The sequence below is a fragment of the Marmota marmota genome, unplaced genomic scaffold (genome assembly GCF_001458135.2).
Source record: "Marmota marmota marmota unplaced genomic scaffold, marMar, whole genome shotgun sequence".
In the NCBI taxonomy this organism is placed as follows: domain Eukaryota; kingdom Metazoa; phylum Chordata; class Mammalia; order Rodentia; family Sciuridae; genus Marmota; species Marmota marmota.
The window spans coordinates 11,270,822-11,295,926 of NW_025999913.1; the positions used below are offsets into that span (position 1 = coordinate 11,270,822).

Consider the following 25,105-nt stretch of genomic DNA (forward strand, 5'->3'; position numbering starts at 1 on the left):
AAGCCCGAGAAGGGCGCCAGGGCCGGCTGGGCGGCCATGGACGAGATCCCCGTGCTCAGGCCCTCGGCCAAGGAGTTCCACGACCCGCTCATCTACATCGAGTCGGTCCGCGCTCAGGTGGAGAAGTACGGCATGTGCAGGGTGATCCCGCCGCCCGACTGGCGGCCCGAGTGCAAGCTCAACGACGAGATGCGCTTCGTCACGCAGATCCAGCACATCCACAAGCTGGGCCGGCGCTGGGGCCCCAACGTGCAGCGGCTGGCCTGCATCAAGAAGCACCTCAGATCTCAGGGCATCACCATGGACGAGCTCCCGCTCATCGGTGAGGTCTGGGGCCCGCGCCGTGCCTCTCCCCTCTGCCCGGGCTCACCCTGCGGCCACCCCGGCTCACCCCTGCGGCCACCCCCCCCCATCCTGGGACCACCCAGGCTCACCCCTGCTGAGCCTGGGCTCTCCCCCTTTCCCAGCCTGGGTGCCCGCAGCAGGAGGAAGGTGGGTATTTGGGCCTAGAGCACCAGGGGCTCATGCTGGGCGTGCAGGCCTCCCCTGCTGGACTGTGGCCTGCCTGGGCAGAGCAGGGCCCAGGGAAGCAGTGAGGGTGCTGTTTGGTTTAAAGGCCAGAAATTTGTTTCGTTATAGCTCCCTGCAGTGGACCGCTGAGATGAGGGTGTGGGCAGGGCAGCCTCTGCTGAGGCATCTCCTTGGCCTGCATGTGTCACCTTCCCTGTGTCCTCCCATGGTCGTGTGTGTCTGTATCTGTATGTGTGTCCGTCCGTCTGTCCGTGTCCAGGCAGTTGACTGGAGTAGTCCCACCAGGAGGACTTCCCCCTTGAAGCCCCTAGTGCTGAGCACCGGAGGTTTAGGGGTTTGGATCCAGCGTAAGTCTGGATGGTTTCAAGGATCAACCTCGTCATCAGCCTCAGGCCGTTTTTCCGTTGTGCTCCTCATTTTCCCCTTGAGCTTCATTACTTTCTTTAACGACCACCTGGGCCCTTTTCCAGCCCAGGTAGAGGGTCATGTCTACGTTTCTTCTGAGAGCAGGTAGGGCTCTGGCTGGGATGCACACGGGCTCGCCCCCGCGAATCCTGTAGGGAGCATGTGTGAAAGCAGGTGCTCTCGGGTGGGTGCTGGGTATTGCCTCTCAGGACTCTGCCACAGCCTCCAGACCCTCTCGTGTTTTGGGGGTAGACTTCCTTCGCCAAGGCTTCTGCAGGGGCAGGCCCTTAGGGACAGCTGGGTAGGGCTGCATGTCTCCCTTTGAGCTCTGGAAGAAGCTCAGCAGGAGTTCAGTGTCAGGATCTGGAGGGTGGCCCTGTGCCTGTTGACTGCGCTCTGTGAGCACTCGGGCCACCTGGTGACCCAGAGACAGCACGATGACCATGGAGCCCTCCTGTCTGCAGCAGACCTGCAAACGTGTCAGCTTTCTCCTATGTGACTAAACCTCTGACATGGACAACTTAAAAGAAGGAAATAGTTGTTTTGTCCCAGAGTTCCAGGTTTCAGCCCACAGCCCGCTGGCTTTGTGCCCGGGGAGCTGCCATCATGGCAAGGCGAGCCTGGCAGAACACAGGCTGCCACATCAGGCAGCTGGAGGTGCACATGGAAGGGGCGGGGTCCCGGGGCCTCCCCCAGGCCTCATCTCCTAGAAGCTGCTCGGCCTGGGGACTGAGCTTGGGCTGCCCAGACCCAAGCTGACGGCTGGGAGGGGAGCGTTGAGTGCTCTCCCTGTGGGTGGCCTGCCTCTGTGTGGGGCTGACAGGCAAGGGGATGCTGCCAAGGCTGCCAGAGGCCTTTTGTTCAGCATTTTTGACCTCGACGGTGACTCCACTGGTACCAGAAGCCAGGCAGGGGCGTGGCCGTGGTGTGCGTTCCTGCTCTTGGCTGCCCCCACAGTGTGAAACACTTTGTCAGAGGAGCACCGACCTGGCCTGCGACCTTGGAGGCCTCTGGCCCAAGGCGCGAGCCTCGATGTCCAGCAGCAGCCGAGACCTGATGCCTTCACAGGTCCCAGGGCACCCCAGCCCCTGGGAGCCTTGGCTCAGGGGAGCAGGCAGCCTGTGACTGAAGGCATGGGTTCTGCAAAGGGCTCCTACAGGTAGCGTGTGCCCTCGTGTTGCTGCTGGGTTATAATCTGCCTGCAGAAACGCCTGGAAGTGGAGACTTGCTTCCTCCCGCGTGTGTGCTGAGCCACGGGGGCCACATCAGGACTTGTTTCCTCATTCACCTGCACAGCAGAAGGCAGTGTGTGGCCGGTCCTTGGGGGAAGCGCTCTGGTTTTGAGACAGAGACTAGCCTTGAGTCACACATGGGACTTGGGCCTCGTGAGACCTTCAGTGGGCCATGGAACCTTAGAGCACAGGTCCTGCTGTCCAAATCTGGGGCGATTTTCTCTGATGGTGTGTGCCCTTCCCCAACCTCTGCACTGCACAATCCACTCCCATCCCACCAAGTGGGGGGGAAATTCCCTCCCCAGGGTCTGGTTTTCATGTCCCCTCTGAGCAAAGTGGTCCAGGCTCCACTTTGCGTGGTGAGCTGGCCCCCGGTCTGCTCCAGCCTGTGCTGCTGGGCTTTCCTCTGTCTTTGATGTGGACGCACCCCCACCTTCCGAAGATCGAGGAGTTTCTAATGTGCTCTGCTCACCCAGCACCTGGTTGTGAGTCATTTTGGAAGCTCCCCCTTTGACCGGGAGCGGCTGCTCCCATTGAGTGGAGTCATGGGGGGGTGTTCCCTCATATCTGAGCTCTGTGTGCACTTGTACGGCTTTGCTTCAGTCAAGAGCAGCACTGAAAACACACCCCATGTCATCCAGAGATGGCCACCCTCGACCTGGCCTGCTTTTTCCTCTGTCCGAACTGTGTTTTCCTAAGCACGTGCTCATTTTCAACCTGGAAAATCCAGTGAGATTGAAACCAAATCGCCTTGTAGTGGGGGGCTGGGTGTCAGCAGGGGAGTCAGGACTTGGTGTGTATGTGAGTCCCCTGTCTGAGCTGTTCTGGACCTGGGTGCCACCAGGAAGCTCTGCCCACCCTCACTAGGGCTCTGCTGCTGGTGCGTGAGATTGGCTGTCGCTAGTTCATGCCACGCCTGGGATGTGGAGCTCTAGAATGTTCCTCCTCACTTACTTGCCTGGCCAGCCCACTCCTTCCCTTCTTCCTGTTCAGTACTGCCTCATGTTGCACCCCCACCTCCCCCTTGGGGTGCCCCTTCCCTCTGGCTTTGGTGGTTCTGGTTGGGCCCTGCCTCTGGTCGGGCTCTCTCCCCTCTCGGGGCACTTTTGCCGCTCCATCCCAGGAGCCTGGCAGAGCCCCAGCGCATAGTAGGTGTTCAGGAACGGCCAGGTGATGCAGCAGGCCTTGTCCTGTCTCCTCCTCCTCCTTACCACTGTCCCGTCTTCCCCCCTCACCGCCCCAGGAGGCTGCGAGCTCGACCTGGCCTGCTTTTTCCGGCTGATTAACGAGATGGGCGGCATGCAGCAAGTGACTGACCTCAAAAAATGGAACAAACTCGCAGACATGCTGCGCATCCCCAGGACTGCCCAGGACCGGCTGGCCAAGCTGCAGGAGGCCTACTGCCAGTACCTGCTCTCCTACGACTCCCTGTCCCCCGAGGAGCACCGGAGGCTGGAGAAGGAGGTGCTCATGGAGAAGGAGATCCTGGAGAAGCGCAAGGGGCCGCTGGAGGGCCACACGGAGAACGACCACCACAAGTTCCACCCGCTGCCCCGCTTCGAGCCCAAGAACGGCCTCATCCACGGCGTGGCGCCCAGGAACGGCTTCCGCAGCAAGCTCCAGGAGGTGGGCCAGGCCCCGCTCAAGACGGGCCGGCGGAGACTCTTCGCTCAGGAAAGGGAGGCGGCCAAGGAGGAGGAGGAGGACAAGGGCGTCCTCAGCGACTTCCACAAGTGCATCTATAAGGTAGGTCCCCTGCCCGCCTCCTGCGCTGGTGGGCACCAGGTGTTCCACAAGCACGCGGAGCAGATGTGGGGGTGGGCCTACCCGGGCGAGTCAGGACGGCGGCGGGCGCTGGCTGTATGCAGGGACGATCCTTAGTCCTTTGAATACCTCCGAAAAGGACTGAGGCAGGGGACCACAAGTTCCAGGCCAGCCTGGGCAACTTAGCGAGACCCTGTCTCAGAATAAAATTTAAAAAGGGCTGGGGATGTGGTTCAGGGGTTAAGTCCCCAGCGCCACCACACACACAGAAAAAGAAAAAAACCAACGTCCAGAAGGAATGGCGAGCGACTGGGTGTTTTTCTGGAGGCTCAAGGTGTCAGCAATCTGAGGAGGGTGGGTTTGTAGCATCCTAACTTGGCAGAAGGGCAGAGACTCGCCCGAGTTGTCCCACCACCTGACACCATTGCAGTGGGAATTACACTCCAACTCGAGTTCCGGAGGGAGGGCAGGCACATGCAGCCCCTGGCCAGTGCTGTGGGGTTCGAAAGGTGCATTTGTAATGAAGAGAGAGCCTGTAGTTGTCCAGGGAGGTTGAGTGTCTGGTGGTCAATGATGCGAGTCTTGGACATCTGGCCAGTAGCAGCCAGCTCTGGCTCTGCCCCTTGCCAGTGCTGTGTGTGACCTTTACCTCTCTGGACCTTCTGCATTTCCTTCATGAAGGTGTGTGTGTGCCCGTGCCAGGATGCAGTGGTGGTGTGCGTGTTGTGTCTGCACTCCCTTCTCCACCAGGGGCCCGGCGAGCGTCCTCACTGAGGACCCCTGGCACTCTCTTCTGCCTCCTCCCTTCTGTTTCCCACAGCCTGCTGCCCCACTGCCCCGTCCCAGCATTGCCGGGTCTCTGCCCTCCGTAGAGGTCTCGCTAGGAACTGCGTGGAAGGGCCGGGAGGGGCAGACTTTTCTCAGAGAAGCCGATCCTTCCTCTAAGAAGCAAGTGGAGGTGATGACCTCCTCTTGGCAGCCCACCTGCCTCCCTCCTCAGCCTCCAGGAGCCGCAGGGCACCTCAGGGCCAGCTGGCAGAGCCCAGGTGTGATCTCTGAGTTGAGGCCTGGCCCAGCCTGGCCCTGTGAGCTGGTTGGGGATTCGCGGGAGGGAGTGCTCTTGGCCCGCTGCCTTTCCCTCTGTGGCGTCTTGGTGGGGTGCTGGGGCTGGTGGGTTTCTGCTGCGTGGGGGATGGGTAGTCCTTACCCTGCCTGCCCACCCTCGGTGCTTACGGCTGGCTCACTGCAGGCTCCGGCTCCAGGGTTTCCCCGTGGACTGTGTAGGTACACGGAGCTCCTGGCTGGAGCCCAGGTCTGGGACCTCCTTCCCTGGGCCAGGCCGCCCTTCTCTGGGCTTTGCATTTGCTCCTGGCCTATAGGCCTTGCACTTCTCCTCGTGGAAGAGGTGCCTGTGCCTATAAGGTTTTGTGACAAACTGCAGAGGGTTTTGTCTGTTTGGTTTAACTCTCCGTCCCATCATCCTCTGCTGCCTCTTGGAGACACAGGCATGGGGCCTGGGGAGCTGCCACCTGCAGCCTGCTCATCAGTAGCCAGCCACTTTCATCTGAGCTGCGAAGTGTGTTCCTGGACCGGAGAAGCTGCTCCTGGAGACCGCCTAATTTATTTAGGGTGTTTCCTGAATCTCCGAGAAGCCATTCTCATCTAAAGCCACTCACCAAATCCTGTGATTCTGAATAATCGTCCTCTTTCCCCTGCTGGCTGCTGTTTATTTCAAAAGACCAGTGCCGCGAGAGTGTTCAGTTCCCAGGCACCATAGCGCATGCCTGTATCCCAGCTACTCAGGAGGCTGAGGCAGGAGGATGGCAATTTTGAGCCAGCCCCAGCAACTTAGTGAGATTTTGTTTCACGATAAAATAAATAAGGGAAGGGATGTATCAAGGGCCCCTGGGTCAATCCCTAGCACCTCCACAAAAAATGTTGGATCCAAGAAAGGGTTTTTGTTGTTCTAAAAAAAACATGTTTTGTCAAAGATGTCTTTAGACTTAATTGCAAAAATTAATGAAGCTGGTCAAGGGATACGTGCCTCTGACCATGCAGGGTGGTGACTAGCCAGCACACCCCACTCCTATGTCCCCATCACCTCCATTCACTGTAGTCCAGGCACTTAGTGCAAAATTGGGTCTCTGCTTGTAGGTACATTTCCATTCTGCAGGGAGGTGACTTTCCTGCACACAGCAGGACAGAAAAACCAAATTCCAGAACCTTCCTCCCACCACCTTGATGGTGCCCAAGGGCAGCTGTCTGGTTTAGAGTCTTGCTCTTACTCTGTAGGAGTGCTGGCGTGTCACCTCAAAGGGGAAGCTTCCCGACCAGCTTCCAGGAAAGCCATGCCCCCTCCCTCCTAGAGCCGCCTGTAGTGCCCCACTCTTGCAGCCCAGTTAGACTCCCCTTGGGACACAGTAGGTGCTGGATGAGCGATCAACGTGCTGTCAAGACCGGAAAGGCAGAGTCTGAGAAGGCTCCTCGGTGGCACTGGTCAAGGCAGGAGCAAAGGCCGCGTTCCTAGGTTTCCACGGTGGCCGCTTCATTGAAGTGATTTGAGTTTTTCAGGGAGTGAGTGGGGCCAAAGAGGGTGTGGCCAGTGGGCCCTCTGGCAGAGGGCAGCACGTGGCTTCTGTGGCCAGAGTGGTGTGGATCGTCGCCATTCTCCACGGGGATGCCTGGTCATTGCTGCCAGTGTCTGCATTAGGCCCGTGAGCTTAACTGGTCCTCCCCTCACATGGGGTCCCTGGGGGTTTGTGTCCAGAGTGTGAGATGCTTTAGGAAGTGTCGCTTGTGCTGTCTTCAGATTGCTGCTGTTCCTACCTTCTGGGGCTGGCGCTTGTTTCTGGTGGAAACTGGCCCGGCTGTTGCTCGTGGTGGTCAGTGGAGGGGTCACCTTCTCCATCTCTTGACACTGGGGACTCAGTGCCTGGTCTGAGGAGTTTTTTTGTCGTTTCTGCTGGCCATTAACTCGGGACACAGTGGCCCAGGGCTGTAGGGGAGACACATGGCATGTGGCCTGATTGGCGGTGAGCTTGGCTTTGTGTTTTAAGCTTCTCTCTGGTGTTTCCTTTCGTTTCAGGGAAGATCTGTTTCTCTAACAACTTTTTATAGAACGGCAAGAAATATCATGAACATGTGTTTCAGCAAGGAGCCTGCACCAGCCGAGATCGAGGTGAGTGGCACCCCCCGCGGTATTGGGTAGAGGCCGAGTGTACACAGGGCCGCCAAGCATTGCACGGAGTTGATCGAAATGTGCCCGGACACCAGAAAGGGTGTCGTGAAGACCGAGGTGGGCAGGCCTCTCCTGACTGCGCCCCGATTCAGAGGTGGCGAGTCGTCCAGCTTGGGGGCAGGGTTCTGAGCCTCCCTCGCCTCTGTCCGGCAGGCCCCTCCCACAGCTGCCTCGCCACTCTCGGATTTCCTTGGAGCTGGGGCTGTACTGCTTGCCCCTCTGGCTTCCTCTGTGATGGAGTTGGCAGATGGCCTCCCTTGGCTTCTGCCAGCTCTCCTCGAGTTACTGCAAGGTTGGAAAGACGGCACTTCTGTGTCCAGACCAATTAGGGGCGGTTTTGTGTGCAGCGCTATGGGACAGAACTGGGGTCTGTTCACCTGCCTTGACCAGGCACAGTTGGAGTCCCCATGAACTCCAGCTGCTAACGTAGTTGATGTGGAAACGGAAGCAAACCCTACTCCTATCACTTGGTTTGGGGCATCCACAGCTGTGGAGCAGGCAGGTCTGAGGACTGCAGCCGCAACTGGTGTGTGTGTGACAGGCTGCTTGTCTCTTTAACGATGGCTGCCACCTCTTTTAAAATCCCGGGTACAGCTGCTTGGGAGGCTGAGACAGGAGGATCACAATTCAAGGCCAGACCCCACAACTTAGTGAGACCTTGTCTTAAAATCTGAAAAGGCTGGGATGTGACTCGGCGGCCAAGCACCCCTAGGTTCTGTTCCTTGGGTCTCAAGAATAAATAAATAAATAACATGCAGGGGGGTGTACTCTGGCACCTGGTGACCTGCGGTCCTGGACGTGGAGCTGCCACTGCTCTCCCTGGACAGCATGTGGCAGCTCAAGCCTGCTGCCCTCACTGGGGACCCTGTTCACTTTTGTCAGCTTTCAGTGCTTTCCAGCTCTTGCCATTGGCTGCTGACCCCTGCTGCCTCTGTCGGCTCTGGGTCTCCCTGGTCCTGGTTCTCAGCCTTGAGGCCCTCAGAGCCGTTCCTTGGTAGCAGTGTCGGGAGGCGAGCGTGGCTTTGGGAGCTAAGCAGGTGAGCTGGAAAGAGGTCTTGGCTGCTACCCTCCTGCGGCCCAGCAGGAGGCTCCTCAAGCTGCAGGTGACTCTCAGCTCTGTGTGTGCCCACTTCCTCTTTTGTTTTCAAACATGAGCCTGGGTTTTGCTGCAGCGGTTACATAAATCTTTTTTTTTTAAGAGAGAATATTTAAATATTTTTTAGTTATTGCGGACACAACATCTTTGTTTGTATGTGGTGCTGAGGATCGAACCCGGGCCGCACGCATGCCAGGCGAGCGCGCTACCGCTTGAGCCACATCCCCAGCCCTTTTACATAAATCTTTAAACACAGCAAAGATTTGCTAAAGTTGAGATTTCAACCTGAGGCTGGCAGCTTCTTGTGCCTTGTGTCTTAACAAAAACCCAGGCCCTTCTCCTTCCCACGGCCAGCAGCTGAGGCGGCCACTGCTTATGTGGAACGACCGTCCTCTCTCCCAAATCTTTGTGCATGTCCGTAAGAGGCGTGTCTCTGTCTCAGCTCCTGGGTGGCAGGGTACAGGGCTTCTCCAGTCCTTGGTGGTGATCTCCTTCTGGTTTGTGAATATGGACCCTCCAGCTGGTGGCTCTTTGTGGGAGTCACGCTGTCCTTCTCCTCCTGGGAGCTGCATCTAGGATGTGATGGCGAGTTAAGCGAGGCTCCTGCCTGTGGGGTCTGTGGAGACAGGGACGAAGCTGCTTAGCTTCTGGGGTGCTAAAGAGCAGACGAGAAGGGCCTCTGAGGGGAGCAGGAGGAGGCTGATCAGAGACGCTCCTGGCCCATCCTCTGCCATGTTCCTTGGTGATCTCCACGTGTGGGTCCTGTGCACACCCAGCCCCCAGCTCTGGTCGAGCTGGCTCCCACCGAGGCCTGGGTGCTCACAGCTGGGTGCCGCCTGCAGGGTGCTGGCCCCACATCATGGAAGGTGCTGATTCTTGGGGGGCTGCCGAGCTCCATCTGAGCAGGCTTGTGGCGGGCTTCGTCGTCCTCATGCTGGCTTTTTAGCGTGTGACACCACAGCTGCTCTAACATGTGCGAGCCTAGTGCTGAGCCCTCACGTCCACGCAGGATGCTGCCCGTCCCTCCCCCAGTGCCCATTGTACCCCCCCCCCCCAAGGCCAAGACTGAGCCCCCGAGCACAGTGCCCGCTCCCCCCTTGGTGCTGGCAGCCACTCCCCTTGTCTCTAAATTCCCCTGCCTTAGGGACCTCCTGCGGGGGACGGAGTCCTCGGGGGCGTGGGTCAGTGTTTCTCTCGAGGCAGGTGATGTTCCGTGGCACGAATACGCCTGGCTCTTCCCTCTAGCCCGTGTGCCAGGGCACCTGTCCCCGAGGCCCTGCTTCAGTCAGCAGGGTGATCAGCTGGCACCTTCTGCTCGGCCTCCTGTAGGGGCACTCTGCCGGGCCTGGGGACATGTGTCTGTTTGTCGGGCTCCTCCGTGGCTAGTAGTGTCCTGTGTGTGCTGCTCCGGGACGCCGGCCCCTCGAAGGTGCTGACTGGCTCTTTCCTCTTTCCTGCAGCAAGAGTACTGGAGGCTAGTGGAAGAGAAGGACTGCCACGTGGCTGTGCACTGTGGCAAGGTGGACACCAACACTCACGGCAGCGGATTCCCAGTGGGGAAATCAGAACCCTTTTCAAGGTAGCAGTGGCGTCCTTTGTCCACATTCCAGGGACCAGACACCACCCTCCTGGCCCTGTCTGTGACACTCTTCATCTTCCCTTCTGCAGGCACGGATGGAACCTCACCGTCCTCCCCAATAACACAGGGTCCATCCTGCGTCACCTCGGTGCTGTGCCTGGTAAGCCTGAGGCCACCACGTGAACCCCGCTCTGAGAAGTCCTGGTGGGGACCGGGCCCCTTAAAGGGTGGGGTGTATCCACCAAAACTGACTCTTAGAAGAGGGAGGAGTGAGATTACAGCTGGCGAAGAGGAGATGTGGACACAGACTTGGGCAGCACGTGAAGCCCAGGGCCACTCTGCGCCTGGGAAAGTGCACTCGAAGGTCCTTCAGGCTCTAGCAGGCTGTGTCCTCTGGGCTTGGGAGTGGTGGGTGAAAGCCGAGTACTGTCGAGGCCCCGGGGAGGGAAGCCCAGGCGCCGACTTAGGGAGCCCACACCCTCCTCTTCCTGGGCAGAGGCAATGGCTGAGGCCTTCCTGAGCTCGGGCCGCGTGGGCTTGGGGTTGGCACCTCCATCTCAGGATGGACGCTGCAGCCCCAAACTGGTGGTTCATTGACGGTGGTCATCCTTGTAGTCACAATCCTGCCCCAAAGGTGTTCTTTACTGTTAGGAACATTGTCCTTATTCTTGGATTCAAAGCAACAAAGAGCAAATGATACCTTCTTGTGGAGTCCCTCAGGTTTTGAAGCCAGTTCTTGTTTTGGGTTTCCGTGTCTGTGACTGAGGCCTCGAGCTGTCCCTCACAGTGCTGTCCCTCTCTTCTAGGAGTGACTATTCCCTGGCTTAACATTGGCATGGTCTTTTCTACCTCATGCTGGTCTCGAGACCAAAACCACCTTCCCTACATTGACTACTTACACACTGGTGCTGACTGCATCTGGTGAGTAGCGGGCGGGTGGGCCTTCTCCTCGCATTTCACATGTAGTGGCCACTGCCGCCTCTTGTCATCTGCCTGTTGTGTCTGCGTCATTTCCCCGTGGTGACAAGGAGTAGCATCACAGACACTTGACTAACAGCAGGGCTGCACCGACTTCCCCTCAATAACCTGCTCTGTGGGGCTGCTCAGGAGTGGCCGTCTCCAGGTCTGTTCAGAGCTGGGCTCTCCCTGTGCACAGGGACTGCGAAGACAGCAGACCATCCCTCTGGGTTGTGTCCCGCACCAGTTGAGCCATGTGGGGTGGGCATGTGGTGTTCCGTTGGGCCCCTGGATCCTGGCTCAGCTGTGGCCAGTCCCAGTTGTGGCTGGGCTCTTCGGTTTCTTTGTTTATGGAGACATGATAGAAAGTGGCACTTAGTTAGCTGCCTTCCCCTGTATACTGCGGGCATCACGTGCATTTCTAGCAGGGTGTTCTTAGTGAAATAAAACCAAACCCTACAACTAGTGTGGTCTTCCCGGAGCTGGCTGGCATGGATCGCTGTTGACTGTTGTGGATCAGTGTCCCGTAGCAGGCCCACTGCGGTGCGGAGCGCGGTGGATGGCTGCAGGACGCTGTCCCCTGCAGGGTTTTCGTGGCCGCTGAGGTTGCGTGGGCTCTGGAGTCTCCTCCCTGGACTCACCTTGATGGAGGGAGGCTGGGGTGTGATTGGGAACTCGGGGGGTGTTTTGTTTTAGTCCCCCAACGTGTGATTTGTGTATTTAAATCAAAAGCCAATAACAGAATATGATGGCTTTGATGTAATATAAACGTTAAATACATAAATGTAGCTGTCACTTTTAACTCGGCAACTGAAACCTGGATTTGGCCTCAAGGCCAAGTGGGGGCCCAGGCACCCAAGAGGCTATGCCCAGCCCTGCTGGTGGGAGGTGGATGTGAGGAACGGCAGGGACAAGGGAGCTGTTGGGAGTGGCCCGCGGTGTCCTCCACTATCCCCATCCCTGCTCTTGCTCTCGCTAGTGGTCGATGATGTCACTGGCAGCCTTTGGTCTTGCCAAACCCTGTCCCCTCTGATGATGCCCTTTTGCCCATTGCCTTACCCTTTCCTTGCTGGCTGCCCCTGTCCCTCCTGGGTGGCTCTGAGAGGGCACCCAGGAATCCCAGTGCTGCTGTTGGAGCCTCAGGTCCTAAACCTGTGGTGGCTTCTCCACAAGGGCATCAGGTGCTGGCAGCGGCCCGGGCAGGAGCCGGCTGCTTCTCTGTGCCCGGAGAGGCCTGTGGATGTGCAGGAGTGCCTGGTTCTGATTTGTAGGGGTTTGGAACATCTGGTTTTGCTTTGGAGGCTTTTGGCTCACAGTGTGGCTCAGATCTTTATAAAAGATGAGCTGTGCCCCCGGGTGCGGCTGCGGTTTGGCTGTGTGCTGGGCGGAAGCAGCCCTGTTGCCCAGGGTGTGGGCGGGAGGCTGGCGGTGACAGGGCCGGCTGCTGGCAGTTGAGTCCTGCTTCTGCTGGGCCCGCCCCCAGGGTGGCCAGCGCCCACAGGTCCTGGTCAAGCCCCGCTTCTGTTCTGCCCGCCTCTCCCGCCCAGGTATTGCATTCCTGCTGAGGAGGAGAACAAGCTGGAGGACGTGGTGCACACCCTGCTGCAGGCCAACGGCACCCCCGGGCTGCAGATGCTGGAAAGCAACGTCATGGTACGCCCGCCACCTCCCCAGCAGGGCCCCGACTCCCAGGCAGATATACAAGGGGACCCTGGAGCTGTTTATGAAGCCGCCCTGTCCTCCTTGCTGCTTGCCTTCCTCTGGCACGAAAGCCAACCTGAAGGAAGGCTTTGCATCTGGGGCATGGGCGCCAGGTCCCGGGCTCCGCGGCCTCTGAGCCTCTTTCTGACGTGTTCGTTTGCCTGCAGGTTGGTGTGTCCTTGGTGGGGGGGACCCTGATTTGAGAGGTTTGGGTTGGCGCTCTGGTTCTCCTGCCATCCCACAGCTGTGACTTGGAGGAGCCTGGCTCTGGACAGAAATGAGTGCAAGGGTTCTTCTTCGGTTTTCAGAAGGTCTCGGGGCTGTTGAGTCCCCCAAGCCCATGTTGTCCTGAGCTGTGTTCTGATCAGTTGGCTGAGGGGCTTCTCTGGCCTCCTGTCTGTGCTGGTCCCACCCATCGGAGGAGGGAGCAGCAGCCTCCTGCATTGGCCAGTGGGCAGGAAGGCTCCAGAAGGGTTTGTGGCTGACGGGCAGCTCTGTGCTGGTGGCCTCTGCCTGTGGGAGCCTGCTGTCCGTCCTCGACCTGTGACCGTTTAGGACTTTTTAAAGAATTGTCTGTGTTTTTTAAGGGGAAAAGTGATCTGATCTCCTTGAGAGCTGGCCTTGAGGTCCTAACGCCAGGTGTTCTCAGCAGGCCTGCTGGGCAGATAGGCGAGGACCCTGGGGTCTGTGGGCAGTTGGGCTGGGAGGCTGCTGATGGAGGGGCTCCCTTGTGCCTCACCTGGCCTCATCCCTCACCTGGCCTCATCTTCCCAGATCTCCCCGGAGGTGCTGTGCAGGGAGGGCATCAAGGTGCACAGGACAGTGCAGCAGAGCGGCCAGTTCGTCGTCTGCTTCCCGGGGTCCTTTGTGTCCAAGGTGTGCTGTGGCTACAGCGTCTCAGAAACCGTGCACTTTGCTACCACCCAGTGGACAAGTATGGGCTTTGAGACGGCCAAGGTAAGCAGGTCCCCCACCGCCCAGCCCCGCTGCTATCGCCGTGCCCCGGGGATACCTCCTCCACAGGCGCTCTCCCTGCAGATGAGTGAGGACGGAGCGGGTCTTAAGAAATAGTTGGAAGGGTTTTCTGGGAGAGATGTGTTGTTGGGCTTCGTATCATAAAGAGTTTCCCTGTCTGTCACTGGCTGACCCCTCCAGTACTGGGGGACCACAGAGGTATGCCTAGGGAGCACACTTAAATTGAGTGTGTTGACAGTCCCTGCTGGTGCTGGAGTGTCCCAGCCTTGGGGCTGGCAGCAAGGTGCTGGGACTTCTTTCTGGTGCCCTTCTCCTGGTAAGGAAAACTCCTCAAGTTTAATAGATTTAGCTCCAGTGCGGTTAGCAGTTTGGAAACTGAGGTGGCCTCTGCCTCCCCAGGAACCTTAGCAGCTGCTCTTCTCTTCAGGAAATGAAGCGTCGCCATATAGCCAAGCCATTCTCCATGGAGAAGTTGCTCTACCAGATTGCACAAGCGGAAGCGAAAAAGGAGAACGGTCCAACTCTCAGTACCATCTCGGCCCTTTTGGATGAGCTCAGGTACCACAGATCTGACCAAGACCCCATGCAGAGGCCTGAGTGGCCGCAGCGCCAAATGGGCAGAGATGTTGGGGAACAGCCTGTTTGCTACAGTCTCCCCTTTTGTCTTCGTGCATGATGCTGGTTGTCAGTCTCCTGACAGTTGATGCAAAGCGCGTGGCCCAAGGGGTTGATCCTCCTTGGAGGAATGAATGCATGCTAGGCTCTGGACCCTCGATCCTGGTACCTGTTTGCCGTGGGTGTCAGCGCCTGGCTCTGCACGCTATAGTTTGAGTGGTATGGTGAACAACCTGCCCACCTCTCACTTCTTGCCAAACCGCCTGTGTTATGTGTGTGGCTTCCTGGGCAACTGGTGAGCACTAGCACCTGGTGCACATGGGGAGTGCTGGCCACCCTGCCCCAGCCCAGCCTGCACCCCACCATGGCTGCCAGAGGTCTGCTGAATGCTGTGGCAGGCCAGGGCAGTGCCAGGGCAGTGTGATGGCTCTGCCTGTCTTCTGCTAACCCCTTCTCCTGCCCTCTAGCCCCACACTCCCTCCCTCTGCACGGAGGGGTGGGAGGTCCCCACATTGCTGGTGGGCAGCACATGGATTTCCACTTGGGTGGTCAACTCTTGGCTACCAATGGTGGGTAGCTTGCCTGACACATGTCTGGCCTGCTCAGCGTGTAGCAAGAGCCCTCTGTAGCTGGACGGCGGGCTTCGCTGTGTGCCATGTCTGAACCCCAGGTTAACTTCTGGCCTTTTGGCTAAAGAGAAAGGCAGGTTTGCGGGACTCCTGACTGCACGTGTGGGCCTGGCGAGGGTGTCCCCTCTGATGGCTAGCTGCTGCTGACTGCCCCTTGTTGTCTGGGCAGGGACACGGAGCTGCGGCAGCGCAGGCAGCTCTTTGAGGCCGGCCTCCACTCCTCCGCACGCTATGGCAGTCACGATGGCGGCAGCGCGGTGGCGGACGGGAAGAAAAAGCCTCGAAAGTGGCTGCAGCTGGAGACGTCGGAGAGGAGGTGTCAGGTCTGCCAGCACCTGTGCTACCTGTCCATGGTGAGTGGTCCAGGTCTACTGGTGCCTCGGATGGAGGTGTAGTCTGCCATCTCTGTCCTCGGGTTCAGCTTGGTTCACCGTGTGACCTCTCTTAGCTCCGGGGAGCTCTGCGTCCGTCTGGATGAGTTGTCATTTCTCCCTGGGAAGCTCGGGCTCCACGCGCTGCCACGGCCCTCTGCGGCCTTCCCTGAGTGTGGCCTTGACCAGTTCCTTTCTCTTTCTGGTCCATTTCCACAGTGCTGTTGGGGACAGTGTCCTCATGGCCACCTGCTGACCCAGCTTCAGACTTAAGAATGAACGTATTGTTGCTACTCCCCAACTCGCCCCCTATTCAGGCCAGATTTGGGCTTGGAAATCCCTGAGGAATGGACAGTGGCCTCAGCACAGCTCTGGCCTGGATGTGCCCAGCTGGGGCCCTAGTCTGGTGCACAGTCCCCTAATGGCCCTGTCCTAGCCTCCCTGCTACATGGGCTGATCTGTCCCTTCCTTGGCACAGACCAGCTCCGCCAAGTGTGTGCCCTGCACCTCACATGCTGGCAGCAGCCCCTCCCCCCCCCCACACTGAACACAGTAACCATATCTCCGCCGGGGTGGCAGGTTCTGCTTGCTCCACCATGTCCACTGCCTGCAGAGGACAGGGCCGCCCAGCCCTGCCCAGCCAAGTCAGATGCTCTTTGGAACACTTGCAAGGTTCAGAAATTTTTTAAGAGAGGTGAGGGGCCCTCAGCTCATGCTGCCTTGTAGACGGGCGGCTCCCACCACAGTTCTGGAGGCCGGAAGTTCAAGACCAAGGTGTGGGTGGGCGTCTCCTGCAGCCTCTCCAAGGCTCGTGGAGCAGCTTTCATGCTGCATCCCCACAGCTCATCTCCATTCCCCTTGCTGTGACTTGTCCTGTCCTCGACCATCTCACAAGGACACCAGTCAGGGCCTCTCTGACGCCCCATTTTACCTGTGCTCCAGGCCCTACCTCCAGGTGCAGGCGTGTGGGGATGCTGGGCCTTGGGGCATGATCCTGGTGGGGTCCGGGCGAGTCCAGCCCACAGCCACCAGGCATCCCGTTTTGTGTGATGATCCCTGTCTGCTGGGCTTTGCGCATGTCCTGTGCAGAACTGTGCTGTTAGGAGGGAATAATGAGCAGCCCCTCCTGGGTGGGTGGTGAGCGCTGTGTGGACGCGCTCATCTCGGTGACCACAGCTGTGCAGGCCCATTTTCCAGGTGCCAAAGTTTTGTTCTCAGACCTGTCACCTGGCAGTCCTTAGATGTTATGTGACCTCCCAGGAGTAGGTTGGGGTTTCATTTATAATTTTCATGGTTTGGTCACCAGGGCGGGGGTGTGTGCTCGTTTTCTATACTTCACACTCATATCCTTAGACCTCAGTGTCTTTTGGAGGTGGCACTGCCACGGGGAAGTCATTTCCTGGCCCTGGTGCCTTATTCCCTGTTGTGTGCTGCAAAACACTTGGATCCAAAAGCTTCAGGTTTTCCCCAGCTGCTCCTCGAACAGGCCTGGGTCGTGGAGGCCATGAGCCCCAAAGGGAGGGTTTCTGGGTCTGGTTGGAGCCCTGGGTCCCCTAGTGGGAGCAGAGGAAAACTTGTGCCCCAGCTGGATTGACTGAGCCGCTTCTGAAACTGCCTTTCCTGCGAGAACCCCCTGGATGGGTCCCACCGCCTCCGCCAACCCTCGCCCCCGTCACTTAGCTCCCTCTGTATCCGCCCCAGGGACTCTGGAGGGAAGAGCACACGCCCTCTGAACTCAAGCGCCGTGAGCAAGCGTGGCCGTTTCATCTCGTCTCGGCTAGGCCGCTGACCAGGCGCTCACGGGACTGCAGTGGGGGTCTCTGGGGGTCAAGGGCTCCTTGACGTCCAGCTCCTTCATCCACTTTATGGAGACCCTGTTCTAGGCTGTCAGTTTTTTGGGTTTCTTAATCCCTGTCCATGTTTGAAAGTCCCCTATCCTCCTGGTTTGGTCAGTAGGTGGCAGGACAGGCTGCTCTGCTGTGTGCACCCGCTCCTAGTCCCTGGTGGCTCCCCCAGGCTGTGCCCAGCCCTGCCCTGGAGTCCCCAGCCCTCTGCTCTGTTGCTTCCCCAACAGGTGGTACAAGAGAACGAAAACGTGGTGTTCTGCCTGGAGTGTGCCCTGCGCCACGTGGAGAAACAGAAGTCCTGCCGCGGCCTAAAGCTGATGTATCGCTACGATGAGGTCAGTCCCTCCTTGCAGGCGGTGGCCCAGACACTAGGAGCTCTCTGTGCTGTTGTCACAGCTTGAGGGCCCCACTGCCCTGTGTTGTGAAGAGCCAGCCAGAGCTGAGCGCAGGTGCTGCCACCCTGCTGGGTCCTGGCTACCAGAGCCCCACATACTGGGACATGACCCCCTCATCCCAAGGCTGAAGAGGTAGCTGCTTCGGCTGTGCTCAGTGTGTCCCTACCCCAGTCTGGCCTGAGAAACGGGGGTCAAAGCTGTGGAAACCTGTGCACCTCCACACTCCTGGCCTTTCCTGCTTTTCTTCCTCCTGCCTTTGGTGGATTCCAGTCTTTTCTTTACTTAGTAGATTTGGGACCTGAGCACATTCTGACCTGGTGGGTGGGAGTATCTCTGGGCAGTGTGCAGGAGTGGCCTGGTGGTGCGTCTGTCCCTCTGCTGTGACAACCCAAAGACACAGTAGCAGCACCCTCTATATAGGGAGGAGGTGCAGCAACACGGGGAGGGCCTGGTGTCCCTTATGGGCTGTCCAGCCTTGGCTGTACCAGCACCAGGCAGTCAGTCTTGGGCAGCACTAAGTGCCTTCTGCTCAGGGAGCTTTCCTGCCAGGACTTGAACCTGCGCAGCCTTCTCCTCTGGACTGTGCAGTACAGAGTTCAGCTCAGGCCGGGTCCTCCTTGTCACCTGTCTGGCTGCTCTATAGCAGCACTACTGATCTTTCAAAATGGCCTGTGCCATCCATGGGATGTTTGGTATTCCTGACTCCTCCCCGCTAGATGCCAGTAGCCACCCTCCTGGGTGGGACATCCCGCAGTATCTACAGAGGATGGCACTGTCCCTGAGGTCAGGAGTGGCGCTGGCAAGCTCTCTGTCCACACCTAGGGAGCTAGCCTGCTCCTTTTGGGATCTGGCTGTCTCAGTGGTGTGCAGCGCCTGGTGGCACTCCTGGCCTTGGTTTCTGGAAGAGGGTTCGGTGCAGTGTTGAGTGGATCCACATCATCTGGCCGCATTGCTGAAGAAACGGGGACAACTGTGCTGCCGCCTGGTGGTCTGCGACATGCCCCATAGGAGCAGCCCAGCCACAGGTGCCCAGAGCCGGTGCTTTTTGCAGGGTGGTCAGGGCCTTCTTCCCCCACACCTCCTGGGTGGGATGAACTATGAGTGACAGTGCCACCTGTAAGACTATCTTGGCTCGAGTGTCTGGGACGTAGAAATGAATGGCTTTCTGTCCCTCCGCAACTCTTCAACCTGTGAGGCCCATGGCCCGTGTCAGTGACACAGTAGCAAAGGGAACATGTGCTCCCAGGCTGCCTGGTGGGCATTTGCGCTAATCTAGCTCCTGGGGCAAGGAGTGAACTGTGCATAGAGGTCACCATTGCCTGCACTGGGGACTCTGGTGGCTGTTTCGGGGTGTTTGCATGAAACGCCCCTCCCCCCATCTCTACAGCAGCCTTACGGGTTGACATGCACCAGGTGTGTGCAGGCTCTAGAGTCCTTGTCCACTAGCTCCAACAGCTGGCAGCAACACTGCCCCAGAGGCCTCGAATAGATTTGGAACCCGGCTTCTAGGACATCGTGTGCCTGCTGGGACTCCTCTGCCTTCCGTGGGGTAGTCCCCTCCGACTTGGGAGCGTTTGTCTCCTGGGCTCTCCACCAGGCCTCAGCGGGGCTGGTTCTGCGCCCCAGCGGGGGTCTGCACTTGGTTCTCTCTCTCGTTTCTGTTCTTCACACGGCGGCGCATCCTCTTTCCTGAAGCTCCCAGTCATACGAGCTGTGACCTTTCTCAAGTCCTTCCTGGGCTTGCTGGTGGTCTTCACAGTCTGGGAGCTGGCAGGATGGCCGAGGCCCAGCCCAGTGATGTTGGGTCAGCTCTGCCAGCAGTTCCCTCTGGAGCATGGAGTGTGTCCCTTGCCCTCACCTAGCCTGTCCAGTGCCCTTCCTCCTCCTCCAGGCACTGCCTTCCAGTGGATGGTGCCCATGGCGGTGCACTTGCCCCCTGGCACCCTATCCTGCTGCACCCCTGATGTTACTACGCAGCGCACCCCCACTTCTACCCCATTACCAGCCCCGTGGAAGCGCTTGCTCACGCCTGTTCTGGACGGAGTCCTCTGGCCAGGCTCAGTTGCAGGTCAGACTTGTGAGCATTTGGCTGAGTCCTAAGATTGGAGAACCAGGCTTAGGTCTGTTTGCATGTTCCGTGAAGGCGGTGACTGCTTCACAGTGACAGCACACGTCAAAAGTGGTTAAAAATAAACCCTGGTCTCTGAGGAGGACTGCGTCTGGCAGCTCTCATGGAGATGAGTAAAAACTCTGCTCCACCAGCCCTTGTTGTACCTAACACCTGCAAAATGCATGCAGGGGTGGCAGTCAGGGCTTTGCCCCTGCCCTTGCCAAGGGAGGAGAGGCCCATGTGACAAGCCCAGGTGCAGCCATTGGATGGAGCTCGGAAAACCTCTCACACTGGTCTCTCAAGTTGAGGTGTTTTAATTGGGGCATCTCTAGCTTGAAGGACCAGCACAAGTTCATCTTTGATCCCTGTGTACCCTACAGATAAGTCGTTCCCGTTGAAGCCACTGACTGGGGATAGTCTCCCCTTCTATTCCCTGCGAGGTACAGCAGCTCTCGGCCCTTGCACCCTTTCAAGAGTCCTGCAGCACCTGGTTCTCACCTCAAGAACTGGGCAGCTCTTGGGGGTTAGTGCTGAGCTTCCTGGGTCCTCTGGCCACTGTGTGCCTGGACTTCCAGCCTGGTGGAGGGCACTTGGGCTGTTTCCAAGCTTCAAATGAAGCAACTGCTCGGCAGAAAGCTGCTGTCCACCTAGGACTTTGTACATGGCCATGGCAGCTGTGTGTACAAACACGTGGGCCGGCCCTTGCTTAGGGCTCTCCAGAGAGCAGCCCTTGTGGCTGGCTGTGGACCCTTTTACCAGGCTGGCCTCCTCCCCTGCCTGGGACCACATGGTTGTAGGCCAGCACTGCCCTGAGAGATGTTGAGAAATGTACATTTGTGCCTCCTTCCTGAGTTTTTTAAATGGAGATGGTTATAGGGTGAATCGTGCCCATGGTCAGTGTTTCTTGGGGGAGTACAAGGATGCTGGTGTTTGCTGTGTCCCCTACAGCGCAGTGGAGACATGTATATGTAAATAGCAGTTGCATTTATTTGTGAGACCAAGTTAAATAACTTGTAGTGTCAGAGCAACACTGCAGAACTTGGCCACAAATCCTAAGTTCTGCTGCTGGCAGGGTGGGGGGTAGTGACCTGGTAATCAGAGTTGGGGGTCAGCTAGGTAGGATGACATGACTCCTCCACCTGATGGCATCAGGAAAAGGTCAGCCCCATGGCCAGCAGTGCCGTCTGCATGGTGAATCAATTTGCAGACGGTTGTGTGAACACAGATCTGAATGCCATTCTTAGGAAATAATTACATACTTCCTGTATGCAGTTATGGGACTTGTTCTTTCAGCCTATTTTTATGCTGTCTTCCCAAGACATTTATTAGGGGTACAGCCAGGTGGGTCCAGCCTGGTAAGGAAGGCCCCCTGGGGCCACGTCTCCTGCATGTTGTCCACTCTTTCTCAGGCGCACTGCACCTCAAAATCCTGTTGGGGCCCTGAGCTTCCCCACACTCAGAAACCCTTGGTGATGAGCTGCTGTTCTCTCAGCTCGACACGAGTGGACCTTGGTGCCCTTGCCTGCTGCATTAACTGTCTTGCTTTCCACCCCCACAGGAGCAGATCATCAGTCTGGTCAATCAGATCTGTGGCAAAGTATCCGGTAAAAATGGCACCATCGAGAACTGTCTCAGTAAACCCACACCAAAAAGAGGCCCCCGCAAGAGAGCGACCGTGGACGTGCCGCCTTCCCGGCTGGCGTCCTCCGGTTCATCCAAAAGTGCTTCGAGCTCGTCATGAAGATGCCAACACCATGGTCAATTTATATATATTTTTTTGTAATTATTATATTCTAGTTTGGAGTACTTGCTGTAGGATACAAGCTGTCTTTGCACTAGCTCTAAAGAAGATTTTCTTCTGGTTTTAGAGAACTAATTTTGTTTTAGCATTAAACTGTTGAACTTTTTTTTGTACTTAGAATACCTAGACACTGCAGTCAGATTTTTGAAACTGCCGTATATTCACTGTTTTAAAAACCCTTGAGGGGCTGTATTAATTTGTATCGCCCCTGTGGCTGAAAAAAGCCCTTCTTGTTTGTTTTTTTTTTTTTTTTAATGTTGGGGGAAAAAGGCTTTTTAACCCATTTTTGAAGAGGGTGAAGTTTGGAGAACAAATTTTAAAACCATCAGTCATGTGAGCAGGTTTTTTTAGATTGGAAAAGGGATAGGACACACACACACACACACACACACACACACAAACACACAAAAAAAAAACTTGAAAAGAAATGGCTTTACTTTGGCTGTCTTTTCTTCTGTCATGTGCAAGATGAGTTTGTAATTTGTAAACCGGAGAGCCCCGTTTTGTTCTGTTGGGCGGTTATGGCAGCTGGAGGCGGACGTTGGTTGTTTCCTAACCAGAGGCGAAATGTGGAGGTCGAGCGACTAGGTTTTCGTTACCAGCACATCACTATGCATCCGTATGAGGAAGAGAGGACGAAGACAAAGACTGCCTGCCTTGGAGGGTCACTGAGGGAGACCTGTGCCTGATTTCATTAGGAAATCCTTTGTTATTTTTTGGTGCTGTTGGCTACTTTATCAAAAAACCCTTCAATAGCATCCTTAAGGAAAAAAAGGAAAAGCGACGGGAGCCGCAGGTGCTTCCGTGCCATCGACGTGCAATCTGACATTCCATCTTCATCTCGCTGCTTCTTGTCACACCTTCACAAGTCAGCATTAATCTTTTTTTTAAATTTGTTTATCACATTTAGAGCCACTAGGAGGTCTGCAGTTCTTTTTGAATGTGAAAATGCATTTGCGCTCATCTTGTCTATTTTTTCTGTCCATGTTGTAACAAAAAGAAAAAAAAAAAGAATCCCATCCCTTTTGTACATATGCCTGTAAATTGTTTTAAATACTTGAGCCTTTTCTTGGGGGGCGGGGAGGGGTGAGAAGACAAGATGAAGAAAAGCCTTACATTTCAGTTTCTTCATCGGTTGGATTGGATGCTTACAGGGTTTTTCTTGTAACATTTATAAGTGCTGCTTACATCACTGAACAACAACAAAAAAATAATAATGGAGTAGCTGTTGCCCTTCTCCGGTTGTGTGTACAGTATGTGTGGAATAAAAAGGGAAACTGTTTTCACAAGCTGTTCTTTGTTTCATAATTGGATCCATCAGTCCCGTAGCTGCCCATATTGCACTGAGCTTGCCAGTGGCGACTGCCAGGAACGTCCTAGGATCCACTTTGTTGGTTGTTGTTGCAGAAGACTGAACTGTTTTGGAATATTTAACAATTACATAAACAGTCAAGTGTTTTCCAATGTGGTTGTCCGGTTTTTATGGCCTTGCTGTGTACTTTTCCCTCTTTTTGACAGTAAACTTCTGCCTATGGCTTACAGTTTGACATTTAATTTATTAGCGCTGCTCTGCACCCCTCCCTTGAGGGAAGACTTCATGTGGTTTATTGCCAGTTTGTTTACTTTTCAGGTTTGTACTACAAGGTTTAATAATAAAAACAAAGTTTTTTGGACATTTGTCTTGTGGAAGATGAGTGAATGGAATGGGCTCTCTCTCTTCTGGTCAACGGGCAAAGGCTGATCTGCCCTCAGGAAGGGAGTCTTGTTGCTCCCTGATCTCCGTGCGCTGGTGGCTGGGTCAGAGCCAGCCTGGGCCCCCAGTTTCTCTGCAGGAGTAAGGATGGCTGCTTCTGCCTGTTCCTTTGCCCCAGAGATTCCAGTGTTGCGGTTGGGCCAGCTGTGAACCCAAGAGTGTCAGCAGAGTCTAACCACTTACCTTTTAATAGAAGTAGACTATGAACCTGTAAAGGGCTTGCTATGTTCATTCAGGCCTGAGCCACTGTGGAGCCCCAGGGCCCAGCCATGCTCTGGGGAGGCTGCCTCAGTGGGTGTCCCTTCATTGTGCTCTTAGCAACCCCTGTCATGCTGGCCTTGAGGACCTATGTAGGCAGAAGCCTCTGTAAAAACCAGCTACTCTCCCAAGTCAGTGTTCAAAGTCCTCAAACTTTATTATCAGCTCTTCTGTCAGTTTCTCACACATCATTGGCAATTGTGTAAAATCATTAAAAACCTGGCTTTACAGGAGCGTTCTGTGCACGGCTGACACTTCAGTCACTCCTCCTGATTTGAGTCGCTGTCATCACTAGCATCTGGAGTGGCCTGGGTGTCAGCATGGGAAGTGGCCAGGGCAGTGTCCACCTGAACTTCCTCCTCATCAGACTGGACAAGGGGGCATTCCCCACCTTCACTGGGGTCCAGGGTGGCCGATTCCGTGCACACACAGGGTGAGGAAGGTAGCTTGGGCAGGGACTCTGAGGCATTTGGAACCTGAAGAGTAATTTCATTCTGACAGGTGTCAGTTTCCGGCCCTGTGAAATTAAAATACATTGTTAGGCCGGGCACAGTGGCTGGGAGGCGGAGGATCTCAAGTTCAAAGCCAGCCTCAGCAATTTAGGAAGGCGCTAAGCAACTCGGTGAGACCCTGTCTCTAATACAAAAAATAGGACTGGGGATGTGACTCAGTTGTTGAGTGGCCCAGAGTCCAATCCCTGGTACCCAAAGAGAAAAAGAAATTCTGTTAGCAAAGTTTTAATGACACCCGTAAATATGCCAGACTGCTCAGCCCTGTGCAGGAACAACCCTGGGCGTACTGAGCTAAGCAGGCCAGAGGCAGCTGGTGGTCTGAGCGAACAACAGACCAGCAAGACTGAGCTGGGGTCCATGGTAATCTACACAAATCATCTCTCCCCTCCCACAGCTGCATCCCCCAGCCCTTCTTGAGATAAAGTCTTACTGAGGCTGGTCTCAAATTTCCAACCCTCCTTCCTCCTGAGTTGCTTGCTTTGTACATATCCTTTAAAGCCATCCAGAACATGAATGCCAAGAGAACTATCTTTGGGTAGTTCCCGAGTAGAGAGAAGCTCTTCTAGGAATACATTTTACATACTCCTGCTAAAATTTCTCCCAGCCCCGTCTTATTTCCAGTGTCCCACCTTCTCAGGACAGGACCAGGAAGAGAGTGCTTTCACAGGTTTGCCAAGCAGAGAGAAGAGGCTAGAGGAAGTGGGCTCCCTGCTGTTGGCAGAATGTCCCAGGGAAGGCTGCAGTGTGGCTGGGCGGGGCTTGGCCTTCCCCTTCTGTGAGTGAAATTTAAGAGCTGCCTGTGAAGCATCATATACAGCCAGGGCTGGACTGTGGCCCTGTGGTAGAGGGCTTGCCCAGCACGTGTGAGGCCAGAGTTCAATTCCCAGCCAGAAGAATTGTACTACAGCTTCAAGTGTGGTGAGGCCAGGTACAGATCCAGTACCTCAGCCAATTATTGATGAATGAACTGAAACAATTTTGGGAAGGCTTGAGATGGGAGTTAGGGGCCCCACGGGGTTACAAGTGTCTTTACTATACTGACAAGAGTGCCCAAACAGACCATGGTCAAATTCCGCTGAACTGAATGTGAGTGGGAAGGATTTTTAAAAAGATAACCCTTAGGCCAAGTGCCAGCTGAGCAGGACAGCCCCCGACACCCAGATCCCAGTTCTCCAATTTCTGGGCTAGATGATGCACCCCCTCCTCCCTGAGGTGCTGGGGTAGAAATTTAAAACCCTTGAGGAGAACCCATCAACGTCCAGGCCAGACACAGGTGTGGGGAGACTGCCCAGGGGATGCTGGTAAGAACAGGGTCATTTACACAGGGATGTCCATC

At 56.2% G+C, this 25,105-nt stretch overlaps 2 protein-coding genes across 3 annotated transcripts in view; one reads left to right on the forward strand and one right to left on the reverse strand.

Annotated features, from left to right (window-relative positions):
- Positions 1-22,919, forward strand: part of Jarid2 (jumonji and AT-rich interaction domain containing 2) — a 229,215-nt gene extending 206,296 nt beyond the window's left edge. The window contains exons 7-18 of the mRNA XM_015494046.2: positions 1-322; positions 3,412-3,914; positions 7,018-7,110; positions 9,727-9,845; positions 9,935-10,005; positions 10,652-10,766; positions 12,350-12,455; positions 13,278-13,460; positions 13,906-14,036; positions 14,892-15,075; positions 17,168-17,275; positions 21,004-22,919. The exon at positions 1-322 is cut by the window's left edge and continues 471 nt beyond it. Coding sequence (XP_015349532.2) covers positions 1-322; positions 3,412-3,914; positions 7,018-7,110; positions 9,727-9,845; positions 9,935-10,005; positions 10,652-10,766; positions 12,350-12,455; positions 13,278-13,460; positions 13,906-14,036; positions 14,892-15,075; positions 17,168-17,275; positions 21,004-21,186 — 2,118 coding nt within the window. The 3' untranslated portion in view covers positions 21,187-22,919. The remainder of the gene's footprint in view (positions 323-3,411; positions 3,915-7,017; positions 7,111-9,726; positions 9,846-9,934; positions 10,006-10,651; positions 10,767-12,349; positions 12,456-13,277; positions 13,461-13,905; positions 14,037-14,891; positions 15,076-17,167; positions 17,276-21,003) is intronic.
- Positions 22,920-23,389: 470 nt separating this feature from the next.
- Dtnbp1 (dystrobrevin binding protein 1) overlaps positions 23,390-25,105 on the reverse strand; it is a 113,672-nt gene continuing 111,956 nt past the window's right edge. For both annotated transcript variants that reach the window (XM_015494045.2, XM_015494044.2), the window contains exon 10: positions 23,390-23,774. In XM_015494045.2, the coding sequence (XP_015349531.1) occupies positions 23,518-23,774 (257 nt within the window). In that variant the 3' untranslated portion in view covers positions 23,390-23,517. The remainder of the gene's footprint in view (positions 23,775-25,105) is intronic.